This window comes from Ursus maritimus, unplaced genomic scaffold (genome assembly GCF_017311325.1).
Source record: "Ursus maritimus isolate PB19 unplaced genomic scaffold, ASM1731132v1 scaffold_12, whole genome shotgun sequence".
Taxonomy (NCBI): Eukaryota; Metazoa; Chordata; class Mammalia; order Carnivora; family Ursidae; genus Ursus; species Ursus maritimus.
The window spans coordinates 43,377,295-43,395,491 of NW_024423564.1; the positions used below are offsets into that span (position 1 = coordinate 43,377,295).

At 35.2% G+C, this 18,197-nt stretch overlaps 1 protein-coding gene across 2 annotated transcripts in view; it reads left to right on the forward strand.

The window, feature by feature from the left end:
* Positions 1-18,197, forward strand: part of LRRIQ3 (leucine rich repeats and IQ motif containing 3) — a 159,307-nt gene that overhangs the window by 8,991 nt on the left and 132,119 nt on the right. For both annotated transcript variants that reach the window (XM_008690827.1, XM_040627128.1), the window contains exon 3: positions 11,670-11,803. In XM_008690827.1, coding sequence (XP_008689049.1) covers positions 11,670-11,803 — 134 coding nt within the window. The remainder of the gene's footprint in view (positions 1-11,669; positions 11,804-18,197) is intronic.

Below are 18,197 nucleotides of genomic sequence, written 5' to 3' on the forward strand. Positions count from 1 at the left end.
TCAGCAGGGAGTTTGTTTCTCCCTCTGACCCTCCCCCCTCTCGTGCTCTTTCTCTTTCTCACTCTCTCTCTGAAATATATATCTTTAAAAAAAAGAACTTGTATGCTGAATACTATAAAACAGGAAAAAATCAAAGATCTAAATAAGTGGAAAGACATAGCATATTCATGAATTAGAATATTCAGCATAAAATTTCAGTTCTCTCCAAAATGATATATAGGATTAATGCAATTCCTATCAAAATCGCAGAATTTTCTGTAGGTATAAACAAGAGCATTCTAAACTTTTTATGGAAAGGTAAAGGAATTAGAATGACTAAAACAACTTTGATAAACAGTAAAGTGATAGGAATCCATTTACCTGATTTTGATATTTATATAGCTACAGTAGTCAAGACTGTGTGATATTGGTGAGGCATAGATCACTGGAACAGATAAGAAAACCTAAAAATGGGTTCACACAATATGTTCAACTGAATTTTAACAAAGGTATAAGTAATTTGATGGAGAAAATATAGCCTTTTCCGTAAATGTTGCTGGAGTAATTGGTTACACACACACACACACACACACAAAATGAGCCTCAACCTAAGTTTCACACCCATACAAAAATTAACTCAAAATGGATTAGGGAGTTAAATGTACAGCTTAAAACTATAAAACTTTTAGAAAGAAAAAAATGAAGGAGATTTTGGGGATATAGAGGTAGGAAAAACATTCTTAGACCTGACACCAATAGCATAATCTTTAAAAGGGAAAAAAATGATAAACTGAACACCAAAATTAAAAGTTTTTATTTCTCTGTGAAAGGCCCTGTTCAGTGAATGAAAAGAAAGTTACAGAGTTGGGAATATATTTGAAAATGAATATTTTTAAAATGATAATTGTTAATTCGAGTCATGGAAATTTCAGTAGGGTATTTTTTTTCTTGTATTTGCTTCTTTCCTGAAATTTCTATACTGTTATATTATTATGATTCTAAATTTTAAGTTATTTAATGGTACTTGACTCAGGTGAATTATTTTAAACTTGAAAATAGACTATAGAGTGTTCCCAAAATGTTTACCAAGTAATCCTAAAAAATACTGATTTAAAATAATACAAAATCTTATTTTAGGGAGTTTCACATAGGTTTCTACTGTTTCAAGTGATTATTAAAGTGAATATATCATTAATGTGCTTTCTGATGGAATAAAAAGGTAAAAACCATGGGTTTCCTTTATTTGAAATAAATACTTCTGGGATTAGTACAATTTACATTTTTCAAATATGTTGGCTAAGTATATGCCAAATAAGGAAATTCTGTTGGGAAAAATCACAAATGAAATAGAAAAAGATAGACCTATGGACCAGAAACATAAAGAAGAAATAAAAAGAGTAGGATAAAAAACAAATTTAAATAAGTATGAATGTATTTAGAATATCAGAAAAATTGGGGATCTTTTTTTTTGCATAGTTATGTACACTCTGAATAGAATATAATTTTAGAATTTGTTTTTTTTAAACTACTTTTCTGGTTAAGTTAATTCTGAGGTAACGTATGATTTTTGGTGCTATTGTAAATGGAATGGATTCCCTAATTTCTCTTTCTTCAGTCTCATTGTTCGTGTATAGAAATGCAACTAATTTCTGAGCATTGATTTTGTATCCTGCCACATTACTGAATTGCTGTATAACTTCTAGTAGTTTGGGGGTGGAGTCTTTTGGGTTTTCCATATAGAGTATCATGTCATCTGCGAAGAGAGATGGTTTGACTTCTTTGCCGATTTGGATACCTTTTATACCTTTTTGTTGTCTGATTGCTGTTGCAAGGACTTCTAGTACTATGTTGAATAATAATGGCAAGAGTGGGCATCCTTGTCGTGTTCCTGATCTTAAGGGAAAGGCTTCCAGCTTTTCCCTATTGAGAATGATACTCGCTGTAGGCTTTTCATAGATGATTTTTATGAAATTGAGGAATGTGCCCTCTATCCCTACACTCTGAAGTGTTTTAATCAGGAATGGATGCTGTATTTTGTCAAATGCTTTTCTGCATCAGTTGAGAGGATCATATGGTTCTTGACTCTTTTCTTGTTGATATGATCTATCACACTGATTGAATTAACTTAACCAGAGATGTAAAGGATCTATATTCTAGAAACTGCAAATCACTCTTGAAAGACATTGAGGAAGACACAAAGAGATAGAAAAATATTCCATGCTCATGTATCGGAAGAATTAACATACTTAAAATGTCTATGCTACCCAGAGCAATCTACACTATCATTGCCATCCTGATCAAAATAACAATGACATTTTTCAAAGAACTGGAACAAACAGCCCTTAAATTTGTGCGGAACCAGAAAAGGCCCTGAATCGCCAAGGAATTATTGAAAAGGAAAACAAAGCTGGGGGCATCACGTTGCCGGATTTCAAGCTATACTACAAAGCTGTGATCACGAAGACAGCATGGTTCTGGCACAAAAACAGACCCATAGACCAATGGAACAGAATAGAGAACCCAGAAATGGACCCTCGGCTCTTTGGGCGACTAATCTTTGACAAAGCAGGAAAGAACATCCAGTGGAAAAAAGACAGTCTCTTTAAGAAATGGTGCTGGGAAAATTGGACAGCTACATGCAAAAGAATGAAACTTGACCACTCTCTCACACCACACACAAAGATAAACTCCAAATAGATGAAAGACCTCGATGTGAGACAGGAATCCATCAAAATCCTAGAGGAGAACATAGGCTGCAACCTCTTTGACATCGGCCACAGCAACTTTTTTCATGACACATCTCCACAGGCAAGAGAAACAAAAGAAAAAATGAACTTGTGGAACTTCATCAAGATAAAAAGCTTCTGCACAGCCAAGGAAATAGTCAAAAAAAAAACAAAACTAAGAGGCAGCCCATGGAATGGGAGAAGATATTTGCAAATGACACTGCAGATAAAATACTGGTATCCAAGATCTACAAAGAACTTCTCAAACTCAATACACGAGAAACAAATAATCAAATCAACAAATGGGCAGAAGATATGAACAGACACTTCCCCAATGAAGACATACAAATGGCTAACAGACACATGAAAAAATGTTCAAAATAGTTAGCTATCAGGGAAATTCAAATCAAAACCACACTAAGATACCACCTTATGCCATTTAGAATGGCAAAAATGGACAAGGCAGGAAACAACAAATGTTGGAGAGGATGTGGAGAAAGGGGGTCCCTCCTACATTGTTGGTGGGAATGCAAGTTGGTACAGCCACTTTGGAAAACAGTGTGGAGGTCCCTTAAAAAGTTAAAAATTGAGCTACCCTCTGATCCAGCAATTGCACTACTGGGTATTTACCCCAAAGATACAGATGTAGTGAAGAGAAGGGCCATATGCACCCCAGTGTTCATAGCAGCATTGTTCACAATAGCTAAATCGTGGAAGGAGCCAAGATGCCCTTCAACCGGTGACTGGATTAAGATGACGTGGTCCATATATACAATGGAATATTACTCAGCCATCAAAAAGAACGATTTCTCAACATTTGCTGCAACATGGACGGGACTGGAGGAGATAATGCTAAGCAAAATAAGTCAAGCAGAGAAAGACAATTTTCATATGGTTTCACTCATTTGTGGAACATAAGAAGTAGGAAGATCAGTAGGAGAAGAAAGGGAAGAAGAAAGAGGGGGTAAACAGAAGCAGGAATGAACCATGAGAGACTATGGACTCTGAGAAACAAACTGAGGGCTTCGGGGGGGCGGGGAGAATGGGATAGACTGGTGATGGGTAGTAAGGAGGGCACGTATTGCATGGTGCAGTGGGTGTTATATGCAAGTAATGAATCATGGAACTTTACATCAAAACTAGGGATGTACTGTATGGTGACTAACATAATATAATAAAAAAATTATTATTAAAAAAATAAACTACTCTTCTTGTTAGAACACAAAATACTCTCTTCCATGTGAGTCATATTATGAAAGTCCTTACTGTTCCTTTGAAATGCTTCATTATGGTTTATACCAGGGTTAGCAACAGCCACAATTTCATCCTAGGGTTACAATAGCAAGCTGTAGAGTACAGATATTTCTGTCTCATGCCATCTGTTTTCTTGATTGTTGAAATTTTTTTTGCGTAAGCATATGTTGTTCTTTGTGAAACTTTTACTGTAATACCCTAATTCCCTTTATTGGATTGAAAATATTAGTACTAATTATCTTTCATAGTTAATTTATTGATTTCATAATTTTCATTGTGTTAGTTTGGATAATTTCTTAGTAAATTCCTTTAGACTAATTTTTGTGTATCAAATAATGAATATAGAAATGCTTTTTACGTAAACTCTAAAACTATGTATCATTTTAAGTATGACTGTAAAACTGTTGGCAGATAACATTCCTTGGATGCTTGAAATGTTTGGGCCTCTGTTCTAAGTGCCTTACAAATATTCTTTCAGAACCCAATGAGGTAGTACCATTGTTGTCTCTGTCTTACAGATGAACAGGGGAGAGAGAGGTTCCTTACCCTAGAACACATAGCTAGTAAGTGGTGGAACTGGGATTTAAACCCAGGCAGTTTTTCTCCAGGGTCATCACTCCTCTAGTGGAGGAAATGCATTACTTTCCCTTACAAACAGGATTCATCCATTTGTCCTCAGATAGCAAATGGTTTATGGCATTTGTACAAGTTTGAAGCAATATCTTTATTGGCATTTTACAAGATAATTGTTTTAGGACATCAGAAATCTTATTGTCTAGAGGTTACTTGTTCTCTGGAACTAACCTTGCCCACAACTGATGATTATTCTGTTTCTCACTTTAAAGAGAAGGAATTATTCATGCTTTGGTAGTAAGTGGGACTCATTGCTGTAAACTGCAGTATGAGCTTAATGGTTCTCTGCTGGTGACAACTATAGCATCTGACCAGGACCACTTTTAAGCCTAGTCATCTAAATTCCCTTTCGTATTCTTCCCTCACTTCTTTCCTATGCATTCAACCTCCATAGTCCCAAGCTACTTTAGGGGAGGAAAAAGAATTTTCCCCCTACTATCTTGAATTCTTGGCTGAGACCTTTGTAATAAAATGCAAATTAATAAGAGAAAAATAAACAGAAGTTTATTAACATGTATATCTCTCATTTATACATGGGAGATAGCCAGGGAGAAAATTAGTAACTCCCTGAGATAGCTTAGAATTCATGCTTAAGTAGCATTAATAGGGAAAGGGGAGGGAGGATGTAGACCTCTTATGAGAAAGGAAATGATTTTTAGGAAAGAAAAATAGGTCCTTAGAAGAATGATGGGAGTTTGTGACAATGATCTTCTGTATGCGGTAATCTCTCCTACTTTTTTCTCCTTCTGACCTCCTCTTTTGTGATAAAAGTCTATCTCCCTTGTTGTTGAAACTCCTGGGGAGTGGATTTATGATAATTGAATGGCCTTTGAAGGATCTGTCTTTCAATTAGATACTGGAGGTTTGGCATAAGCCTCTCCTTCACTTTGCTGTTTTTTAAGTGCCTACTACTCAAAATAATCCATATGCCACAGGGGTACATTTTAGGGAGGCACATCTTGAACTCTTACAGTGATATTTTGGGGTGGCATATTTTGCTATCAACACACAACACACACACACACACACACACACACACACACACCATGAACCCAAATGCAATGAACAAAGAAACATAAGGATTAGAGGAAATCACATCTATTCTAGAAACCCATAAAGGGTAACATTTAAATAAAAGATTATTTTATAAAAGTACTTTTAATCATAGTGAAGATTGTTTTTTCAGATACAGTGAAGATGGGACGAAGTCAAAGGTAGAAACTAGTTCTGCCTGGCTTTATGCCATTATTCGTGATATGTATAAGCAAACAATATGAAGGAGAAGAGATTCTGCAAATCCTTTTATTTGTCAAGGGTAGTAGTGGAACAGTGGCAGATAGGATCCATTGTTACAAGTCACAGAATAAATTTCATGTAAAGGCTTGGTAAAAAACAAAATTCAACTAAGTATATTTGAAGATCTAGTTGGCTTTATTAAGTGACTCTTGAATCAGTTGAGCATCCCCTTTAGCAAGTAGACAGGAGCTCCAAGGAGGAGTTGTACAAAATGGAAGGCTTTTATAGGAAGTAGGGTGGGGCAAAGACGTTATTAGCAAAAAGAAAGGATTGTTCCAGGCAAGTTCACCTTTCCCGAAGTACAAGAACAGGCAGGGGGTCTTATTAGGTAGATTTACCTCATCTTCCTCTGGGGTTTGAGGAAGGCCCATGTGACAGATTACCTCATTGGTGCTGACTAGAAAATTGCTGACTGGTTAAATCTGCATTTCTGGTGGAGGTTGCAACTATAGGTTAGGTATTAAGCCCCCAGTTTGGTGACTTGGCCTGGCATAAGTGACTATCTTGGGTCTGTGGTTTTCTTTTTAAACAAGTCTTAGTACAGGCAGGGTAACAATGAATAGCAAACTGGTATGAGGCAGGACCCCTCTGTGATAGGGCAGTCAGGAACTTCAGAAACGAGCTTAGTCTCAGCTACATAACTTAACTGGAGTAGTTGAAAAGGTAGTAGAAAACTCAACATGAGAAAGTTGGCCTTTGACAGAATAGCTTTAACAAATTGAGAATATATACATGAAAGTGATGAGAAAAAAATATAAAACATGGAGGTGAGTTCCAGGGTATCTAGTATACATGAATAGGAATTTTAATAGAGAAAATATAGCAAATTAAGGGGAAATAATGACCAAAAAATAATTTTTTTTCCAAATGTCATGGATCTTAGTATGGAGCAAAATCTGTGAAAGAACTACATATATGTTCTTTAAAAAATCTTTGAAGTTCAACTTTCTGCTCATGGAAGAAGGAAAAAGCAAAGTATACTTCAGGTGGTATTTTTAATATAAATCATAAGGCAAATTGAGGTGTTGGCAGGTGTACAAGTGAGGCAGAATGAAAAGCATTTGCAAAGGCACAGAGGTAGGGCTAGAGCTTGGCACAATCAACTGACAAGAAGTAATTTAGTGTTATAGTTTAGAATACATGGTTGGGCATGTCAAATGATACTGGAGACAAAAATAAGATTATTATGGCAAAGGATATTATGTGTGATACTAGGGAGACGAGGCTTTATCTTTTAAGATCTTGGGAAAATATTTAACACTTTAGCATGATCCAATTTTCGTACTAGAGTAACTATCATATATTCCATAATTTTGAAGTGGGGGAAATTGAATATAAAGAAATTAGTGAGGGGTGGGCCCTATCAATTTGTAAATTGGTAGAGGGTATAGTTTATAGGGAACAGATTGAAGAGATATTTATTTGATAGAAATCAGTGAATTTATTGGATGGTAAAGGGAAGGGGGAAAGGAATGTGGATTTATTTCTTAGATGACAAGGTGAAGAATAGTGTAAGTGACTACGTATGTAATGCAGTATGAGGTATGGATTGGGGATATTTTCAAATGGGTGAGATAATTATTTCAGTTTTTTTTTTTTTTAAGATTTCATTTATTTATTTTGAGAGTGCGAGCAGGGGAAAGCGCAGAGGGAGAGGGAGAGAGAATCTCAAGGAGACTCCACGCTGAGTGCAGAGCCAACGCAGGACTGGATTTCAACACTGAGATCAGGACTTGAGCCAAAACCAAGAGTCAGAGCTTCAATGGGCTGAGCCACCCAGGTGCCCTCCCCTTTTTTTAAAAAATAAGATTTATTTATTTATTTTAGAAAGAGCATGAAGGGGGGGGGCAGAGGGAGATGAGAGCCTTAAGCTGAGTCTGCACTGAGCATAGAGCCAGACTGCACTGAGCATAGAGCCAGACTGCTGAGCTCGATCTCACACCCTGAGATCATGACCTGAGCTGAAACCAAGAGTTGGATGCTTAACTGATTACGCCACCCAGGCACTTCAATTATTTCAGTTTTTGACATGTAAGTAGAGAAATAGAATTGGAATTTTATTTTATAGATTTGTAATTTAAGACGTAATTCCTAATAGGAGATACAACTACGTGGATAACCGCATATATGAGATAGTAAGATTTAGCAAAGAAGGTGATCATTTGAGGAGAATTAGCAGAGATGAAAAAGAAAGCAAGCCTAAATTACACCAATATTTAAATAGTTTGAAGATGAAAAGGAACCAGCAAAACAGACTGAGAAATAAAAATTTCAAAGGTAGAAAAATTAGGAATATGATGTTACTGCAGCCAAGTACGAGTTGAATTACAAAAATAGGTTGACAATGTCAAATCAAACTTGGAGACCAAATATCACAATGGATAAGTTACCGTTACTTAGTGATTTACTAGTCAACTAATAATTGAATACCAGTTACAAACCAGTAGTTTTCTTAGTCTAGAGTTACAGGATAAAGAAAGCTGTATTAAACTTAGTGAGTTTATGTCGCAAATGGGAAGGATAGAACAATAATTGTGTCATAGCATAAACTTGTCAAATAAAAGACCAATGAAGGCTTAGGAGAGACTTTGTTCAAGAGGATTATTGCTGTTGCAGTAGGGGGAATGCTCTAATTGATCAGCAATCTTCAAACATCATTAAGGTTAGTCAAAAAAGGTTTTTTTCTTTTCTTGGGAAGAGTAAATAAGACTGGAAAGAACTGGTATGGGTAAGTGGGATGAAGGGGAGTGACATGATCTGACCGTAGATCTGGGAATGTTTTATCTTGAGAGCTGCCTATCTCAGGAGAGGCCATTAAAGGAGGGTTATGTGGTAGCTCAGGCTGCAGGTGGGCAAAAGTTCAGGGGCCTGGGGGAAGGAGAGGATCTTAACCAAAGTTTGATTTGTTCCGATTGATCAGTGGGGATAAAGCAGTTTAATCATTAAAAGGTAAATGGGAATTTAGAGAGTCTGTAGCAGGTCTTTGTCACAGGTAAACTAGAAGGGCACCAATGGGTATTAAGTAATATGGAGGAAGGGTGTTTCTTTGGAATATACCATTTTCTGAAACAAAGGGGTGAGGAGATTGCTTAACCTCTCCTGTTTTCTAGGATCACAGGGCTCAGATAAAACTCAAGATTGTCAAATATGACAAATGAGTGCAGCAAAGGAAAATATTATAGAAGGATATTGAACTCAGATCAATGTCAAGAAAGGCTTCTTGGAGGAAAGAATTGAATCTCCAAAAGAGTAAGATAGTGAGATAAGTAATTGTGAAAGGCAGTCAAGAAACTGGAATGGTATCTGTAAAAAGGATTGAGGTGTGATTATCAGGCAATTTTCATGGGTATAAGTGGTTGGATATTGCCATTGAGGAAAGTAGCTTATGTAGGGTGAAGGGAGATGAGATTGAGGTAGAAAGGGCCTAGATCAAGAATTTTGTGTTCCAAATCAAGAAATGTGTAACTGATCTTTCAGTGATGTGCCCATGAAATATATTAAGCAGGGATGCCATATGATCAGATTTGCATTGTGGAAAGTTCACTCTAGCAATAGTGCATATTATGATTCAAAGGGAGTGGGGGAATGGGGATTATATCAGATATCAGGACATTTTTAGCAAGCTAAGGAAGTGATAAAGATATGCAATAAAGCAATGGCAGAAATTAGAAGAAAAGGGAGAAGTCAGACAGATATGGAGATATTGAATATATAGGATCTAGAAACATTTGAGTATAAAGAAGCATAAGAAAAAAGAGAGCTTAGGGTGGTTCCAGAATTTCTGAGTATGGGCACTAGTACCATTTATTAAGAGCATATGAGAAAGCAGTTTGAGAAGGAAGATTCATGTTTGGGAAAGCTGAATTTAACTGGCTGTCGGTTTGATCATACTGTTCTTTAGCTCAATAGAGAGTTCAGGCCTAATGACAGAAATCTGGGAATCTGCCTTTCTCAATTACTTATCTCACTGTCTTACTCTTTTGGAGATTCAATTCTTTCCTCCAAGAAGCCTTTCTTGACATTGATCTGAGTTCAATATCCTTCTATAATATTATCCTTTGCCGCACTCATTTGTCGTATTTGACAATCTTGAGTTTTACTTGAGCCCTGTGATCCTAGAAAACAGGAAAGGTTAAGCAATCTCCTCACCCCTTTGTTTCAGAAAATGGTATATTCCAAAGAAACACCCTTCCTCCATATTACTTAATACCCATTGGTGCCCTTCTAGTAGGTAAGTACTGAAGCTATGAATTAGGTACAATGACCTGGACAATGTGTTCAGATTGAGAAGAGACAGGTGGAGAAAATCCTTTCAATGTGACATCAGGCAGGGTGTGGCTAGGTATTTAAAAAGACCAGAAATAAACAGGAGTTACAGAAAAACTAGGAGGAGTGGTTTACGGAAGCTGAGGGAAGTATTTGAAGGAGGAATATCCAATGTAAAAGTATCAAATACGTTGGTAGGGGTAAAATCCAGTGAATTGAGATACAGAAAAGGAGAAGGTAGGGACAGCAAATATGAAATTCTATCTCAAGAATTTGGCCTCTTAATGAAAGTTAAATGCAAAGGATGGAGGGTTGGGATAAGTGTGGTTGTTTATATGGGTGCATTTTAAAGATGGGAACTGACAGTAGAAGATAATAGTGAAACAGAGAGATGGGACTTAACAGCAATGGAGTGCCTATCTTGGACAGGAAGGGAAGTATTTCTTGTTTTGAGATTGAATAGAAGGCATTTCTACTCAGAATAGGTAGGAATATAATTAAATGGGAATATAGTTAAATTTAGGTAATAATGGAGGAGAGTTAGTTAATGGAGTTCAGACTTGATGGCCCTGTTTCCTCTGTGAAGAGATGTTTAGGGAGTGCTAGGGAAAAGGCTTAAAGAGTATTGAGAACAGTACTGAACACTTGCAATAGCTCCTGTTGGAAATGGAAGCAAGCCAGGACCAAGTAAAGCATTTGCTAATTAGCAATGAATGTTTGTAAATATAAAATAGCACTAATTTGCAAGGCTTTGTGATTTTTTTTTCCTGGCAGTACATAGCTGATTGAGTGTGTAGGCAGAAAAGGGGACATGAAGTGATGGGGTTGGTAATTTTCAGGGTAGGTGCCTTACAAACAATATAAAATTTAGGTTTTTAATGTATAATCCTTACATATAAAACATAAATAAAGTATCTTTATTTCTAGCCAAATGATCAGTGGGATGTAGGGAGTCTATGATCCCAAATCTAAAATTTTGCAGGAACAGAGATCTTAGAGATAATTTCTTTAAAGGCACTATAGAATATTTCTCTCCAGGGGAGTGAGCTGTATCATAATAAAAGTGTCCAACATTCTAGTTAAGCTGCAACAAAATTTTGAACTATTGTAAATTATTCTGTGATTCCAACATATGTCAGTTTCCTATAGGAAACCACAGAATACTATTAGAGTTTCATTGGATACCTATTCATGCCACCACCGTTTAAAGATCAACATGATTATGGTCAAAATTTTGTATTTATAGTATCAGATTGCGAAAAGAATCTAGAATGAATAAATTTATCATCAGGGGTCTTGCATTTTGTGTAGAAAATTGAAATTATTTTGTGCTACTAATTCTTGATATTATGATCTAATGAAATAGATATGAAAATGTATTTATTATTTAACTGTTATGCCTACAAGCCACTTGTGAACATTTTAATAGTTTATATTATTAGACTAGCAATTTTAAAATGTCCCTTGGAAATACTTTCATGAAATATAAATATTAAATATATTTTCTTTATACAGGGATCGACCTATGATGATGAGCTTAATAATATCAAACACATTATTTCAAAAATTAATGAAATTCTGGCTCATAATTCACCGGTTTTGATTGTTCAGAGATGGATACGTGGTTTCTTAGTTCGGAAAAACATGAGGTATGTTTTCTTTCTTTACTATTTGAATATTAAAATAAGATAATAAGAAAATCAGTGATAAAAAGGCAATTTTGCAATAATATACATTTTTGTATTCTCTATCTAAATGGTATTTCATAGACTATTTGAACTAGTTTTAAGGAAAATACCACATACTCTATGGCAATATTATAATATTTAGCTGATACTTTTATTTTTTATTTTAAATTCACCATATAAATAGCTAATCAATAACGTTCTTATTAATCATTGTTTAATGCAGATAGGTTTCTGTTATTAAACTTAAAAATATCAGTGAAAATATTGAAAATATTGAATTTCTCTCATATAATGAGATTTAATAGAAATATAAGCTGTGTACTATATAATGGGATACAATAGGAATACAAATCATGAAATATGTAAAGATTACATATTTTGGGGGGATGGGAAGATAATTTTGCTGAAATATCTGCTACCACATCAATCTACATATCCTTTGGTTAGTTGTCTTTTCCTCTCTCTGTTTCCTGTATTCCTTTCCAATGGCTGGCATTTAAATAGAGGAAAACTTTTCTTGCAAGAATCTCTCAACATTGTAATTGGGGAGATAAGGTAGGATACTCTGCCATCAATTTATTTATATTAGTTGCGCCAAACATCAAACATATGAAAAAAATAAATAAGTATTCTCATATAGTTACTCTCTACTGCTAAATGGCAGAGTTCAGAAGACAGAAATGAGATTAGGTAGGATTAAATAGATCTAAAGTTGGGCAATGGGCATTCCCTGAGAAAGCAAGATCAGGAAGTTTCACTGAAATGATACTCAACATTCTGTGGTTAGGCTGAGAAAATATTCTCCTCCATTGATCTGGATGTGCTAAATCACAGATTGCAATAGCCCTGATAAAGAGAAATAAGTATGAGGGACAAGTAGCAAAACTGACCATAATATAGTACCTGCAACTTCCAAGGAAGAGGTCCCATATGCTTTTCAAACCAAAGTCAAAGTGCAAGAGAGAGTGGGCTCACAAGTTAGGGCACATAAAATGATTTGGAATAAAAGATATGAGAAAGTTCAGACAGTTTCTGACAGGTGTATGTTTATTTAAAATATTATATCTATTTTGTATGTTCCATTTAAGTTTAGTATGCATTTTACATGAAATAAACATCTAATTAAAGGGACTTGTCTTTAGTTTATGCCCCTGAGATTGAGTTTTTCTCTTAGAATCAAGATTTCCTCTAATATTCATGTAACATGAAACAAAAACCTTATGCATGGAAATAATTTCTGAAAATTTAGCATGAGTGAACAGAATTTGAATGAGCTTTGTGGAAAGAGACATCAGTAATAATAATAGAGCACAGTGGCTCAAGGCAGACTGATGTGAATTATTTTTCTCTTTAAAATGCTGTCCAATTAGGCCCATTACTTTCCTCATATGTTGAATGGTAGAAAGCAGGGGCTAAAAGCAGGACTTATTTCACTCTTTGCTTGTGGGAATTAAAATCATGAATATAAAGCATAGCAATTCTTATTAGCTGCTATATTTTCAATATCACCGTTGTTGTTATAACTTGTGCTTTCTGCATTATTTGACTCCATGAGATACATATTCTTTTTTTTCCTTTTTTGATTCTTATTCCCTTCTAATTATATTTGCAACAGCATACACATAGTGATCTTTCAAAAATATTCATCTAATTTCATTCAACATCTTAAAATCCTCCAGTTGTTCCCATTTTGTTTAGGCAAATGGCTGGGATATTTGCCCCTACACTGTCATTATCATGAGCACTTAACGTGCTATATTACAGTTGTCTGTATAATTATCTCTATCTCCAGATGTATTATACATTCTCTATCTCTAGTATATAACAGAGTGCTTGACATATGTTAGGTGCTCAAAACATAGTTTGCTCAGTTGATAAATATATAAATAGATTGTGGAAGCTAGAATCAGAAAAGTGTGTCTGGATTCATCTATGGGAAAGTGAAAACAGAAAGGAACTGGGCAACACACAAAGCTGCTCTGCGAGTGCCTATGGATTCCCCCAACCTAAAAGTACAAATGATTAGTCCTCTCATATGTCTATTTCCAGCCATGAGAGATATCTCCCCACACCCAAATACTTTGCACCATGCTTGAAAACTGTTCCTTAAACAGCTTGAAATTTTATATACAGAGTTGAAATATCATATACTGCCTAAATTTAGAAAACTGTTATGATTAATGCTATTACCTTTTAAAGTAATGGTACTTACAATATCGATGAAACAGAGCAAGAGAGGTACACTTTTTAATTTTTAAAAATATTTTAGTTTCAGTATAATTTAACATAACGGTGTTAAGTCAGTTTCAGGTGCACAATACAGTGCTTCAACCATTATACAAATTACTCAGTGCTTATCATAAGTGTACTCTTAATCCCCTTCACTTATTTCACCCATCCCCTCAACTCCCCTCTGGTAACCATCAGTTTCTTCTTTGTAGTTAAGAGTCTGTTTCTTGATTTGTCTTTTTTTTCTTTGTTTCCTAAATTCTACATACCAGTGAAATTATATGGTATTTGTCTTTGTCTGACTGACTTGTTTCCCTTAGCATTATGCCTTCTAGATCCATCCATGTTGTGTATGTAGATGGCAAGATTTCATTCTTTTTTATGGCTGAGTAATACTGTGTGTGTGTGTGTGTGTGGTGTGTATACACACACCACTTTTACTTTATTCATTCATTTATCAATAGACACTTGGGTTGCTTGCATAATTTGGCTAATGTAAATATTGCTGTAGTAAACATAGGGGTGTTTCAGATTAGTGTTTTCGTACTCTTTGGGTAAATACCCAGTAGTGCAATTACTGGATCACATGGTAATTCTAATTTTAATTTTTTGAGCAAGCTCCAATCTGTTTTCCACAGTGGCTGTACTAGTTTGCGTTCCTACCAACAGTGCACGAGGGTTCTTTTTTCTCCATATCTTCACCAACACTTGTTTCTTGTGTTTTTGATTTTAGCCATTCTCTTTTTTAATTTTTTAAATATTTTTATTCTTTATCTATTTGACAGAGAGAGAGGCAGTGAGAGAGGAAACACAAACGGGGGAGTGGGAAAGGGAGAAGCAGGCTTCCCACTGAGCAGGGAGCCCAATGAGGGGCTCAGTCCTAGAATGCTGGGATCATGACTTGAGATGAAGGCAGATGCTTAACAACTGAGCCACCAATGTGCCCCTGATTTTAGCCATTTTGACAGGTTTAGGTGATATTTCATTGTAGTTTTGATTTGCATTTCCCTGATGATAAGTAATGTTGAGCATCTTTTCATGTGTCTGCCCTCTGTATGTCTTCTTTGGAGAAATGTCTGTTCATATCTTCTGCCCATTTTTAATTGAATTATTTGTTTTTTGGGTGTTGAGTTTTCTAAGTTCTTTATATATTTTGGATAGTGAACCTTTACTGGATATATCACTTGCAAGTATCTTCTCCCATTCAGCAGGTTGTCTTTTGTTTTATTGATGGTTTCCTTTGCTGTGTAGATTTTTATTTTGATGAAGTCTGAACAGTTTATTTTTGCTTTTGTTTCCCTTGCCTCAGGAGACAGATTGAGAAAAATGTTGCTATGGCCAATGTTAGAGATATTGCTGCCTATGCTCTTTTCTAAGATTTTTATGGTTGCAGGTCTCACATTTAGGTCTTTAGTTTTTAGTTTATTTTTGTGTCTGGTGTAAAAAAGTGGTAGTTTCATTCTTTGACACATAACTGTCCAGTTTTCCTAACACCATTTGTTGAAGAGACTTTTTCGCATTGCATATCCTTTACTGCTTTGCTGAAAATTAATTGACCATATAATTGTGGGTTTATTTTCCATTGATCTCTGTGTCTATTTCTGTGTCAGTACTAGAGTTTTGATTAGTGCAACTTTGTAGTATATCTTGAAATCTGAGATTGTGATTCCTCCAGTGTTGTTCTTCTTTTTCAAGATTGCTCTGCCTATTTGAGGTCTTTTGTGGTTCCATACAAATTTTAGGGTTGTTTGTTTTAGTTCTGTGAAAAATGCTGTTGGCATTTTGATAGGGATTACATTAAATCTGTAAATTGTTTTGGGTAGTAATGACGTTTTAAGAATATTTGTTTCCCCAATCCATGAGTATGGATTATCTTTCCATTTGTTTGTGTCATCTTCAATTTCTTTCATCAATGCTTTATAGTTTTCAGGGTACTGGTCTTTTACGTCCTTAAGTTTATTGCTGGATATATTATTATTTTTGGTGCATTGTAAATGGGATTGTTTTCTTAATTTCTCATTCTATACTGCATTATTAGTGTATAGAACACAGTGGATTTCTGTATTTTGATTTTGTATCCTGTGACCTTACTGAATTTATTCATCAGTTCTAGTAGTCTTTGATCTAGTTTTTGGTGGTCTTTAGGGTTTTCTATATATATAGTCTCATGTCATCTGTGAATAGTGAAAGTTTTACCTCTTTCTTACCAATTGGGATGGCTTTATTTATTTTTCTTATTTGATTGCTGTGTCTAGGGCTTCCAGTACTATGGTGAATAAAAGTGGTGGGAGTGGCGTCCTTACTCTGTTCCTGATCTTAGGAGGAAATCTGTCAGTTTCTCACCATTCGGTATGATGTTAGCCATTGGGTTTTCTCTTATGGCATTTATTATGTTGAGGTATAGTCCCTCTAAACCTACTTTGTTGAGGGTTTTTTTTTTTTTTATCATGAATGGATGTTGTACGTTGTCAAATGCTTTTTCTGCATCTGTTGAAATGATATGTTTTTTATCCTTTCTCTTGTTGATGTGATTTATTACATTGACTGATTTGCAAATATTGAACCACTCCTGCATCCCAGCAATAAATCCAACGTGATGGTGTGAATACTTTTTTCAATTCAGAGATATCAACCTGTAGTTCTCTTTTTTGTGGTGTTTTTATCTGGTTTTGGTATCAAGGTAATGGTGGTCTCATAGAATAAATTGGAAGTTTTTCTTCCACTTCTGTTTTTTGGGATAGTTTGTGAAGAATAGGTATTAACTCTTCTTTACATGTTTGGTGGAATTCACCTGTGAAGCCATCTGGTCTTAGACTTTTGTTGTTGTGAGTTTTTAAATTACTGATTCAATTTCATTGCTGGCAATCATCTGTTCAAATTTTCTATTTCTTCTTGATTCAGTTTTGGGAAGTTATGAGATTCTAGGAATTTATCCATTTCTTGAAGATTGTCCAATTTGTTGTCATATACTTTTTCATAATGTTCTCTTGCAGTCCTTTGTGTTTCTGGGTGTTGGTTATTACTTGTCCTCTTTCATTTCTGATTTTGTATATTTGAATCCCCCCCCATAAGTCTGGCTGAGAGTTTAACAGTTTTGTTGATCTTTTCAAAGGATCAATTCTTGGTTTCATTGCTCTGTTCTTTTGTGTTTTTAAGTTTCTATTTCATGTATTTCAGTTCTAATTTTTATTATTTCCTTTCTTCTACTTCTCTTGGGTTTTGTTTGTTTTTTTTTTCTCTAGCTCCTTTAGGTGAAAATTAAGTTCTTTTTTTTTTTTAAGATTTTATTTATTTATTTGACAGACAGCCAGCGAGAGAGGGAACACAAGCAGAGGGAGTGGGAGAAGAAGAAGCAGGCTCACAGCGGAGGAGCCCGATGTGGGGCTCGATCCCATAACGCCGGGATCACGCCCTGAGCCGAAGGCAGACGCTCAACCGCTGTGCCACCCAGGCGCCCCGAAAATTAAGTTCTTTATTTGAGATTTTTTTTTCCTTTTGAGGTAGGTCTGTGTTGCTATAAACTGTCTTAGAACAGCTATTACTGCATCCCAAAGGTTTTGGATCTATTTGTTTTCATTTTTAGTTGTTTCCATGTATTTTTTATTTTGTCTTTGATTACTTGGTTGACCCATTCATTGTTCAGTAGCATTTTATTTAACCGCCATCTATTTATGTTCTTTCCAGATTTCTTCTTGTGGTTGATTTCTAGTTGCATTGTGTTGTGGTCAGAAAAAGATGCATGGTATGACTTCAGTTTTTTTGAATTTGTTGAGACTTGTTTTGTAGCAAAACATTTGATTTATTCTGGAAAATGTTCCAAGTGCACTTGAAAAGACTGTATTCTCCTATTTTAGGATAGAATATTCTGAATGTATCTGTTAGATTCATCTGGTCCAATGTGACATTCAAAGCTACTATTTCCTTGTTGATTTTCTGTTTGGATGATCTATCCATTGATGTAAGTAGAGTGTTAAAGTCCTCTTAATATTATTGTATTATTGATTACTTCCTTTATGTTTGTTATTAGCTGCTTTATGTATTTGGGTGCTCCCATGTTGGGTGCATAAATATTTACAATTGTTATATCTTCTTGTTGGATTGTTTCCTTTATGATTATGTAGTGTCC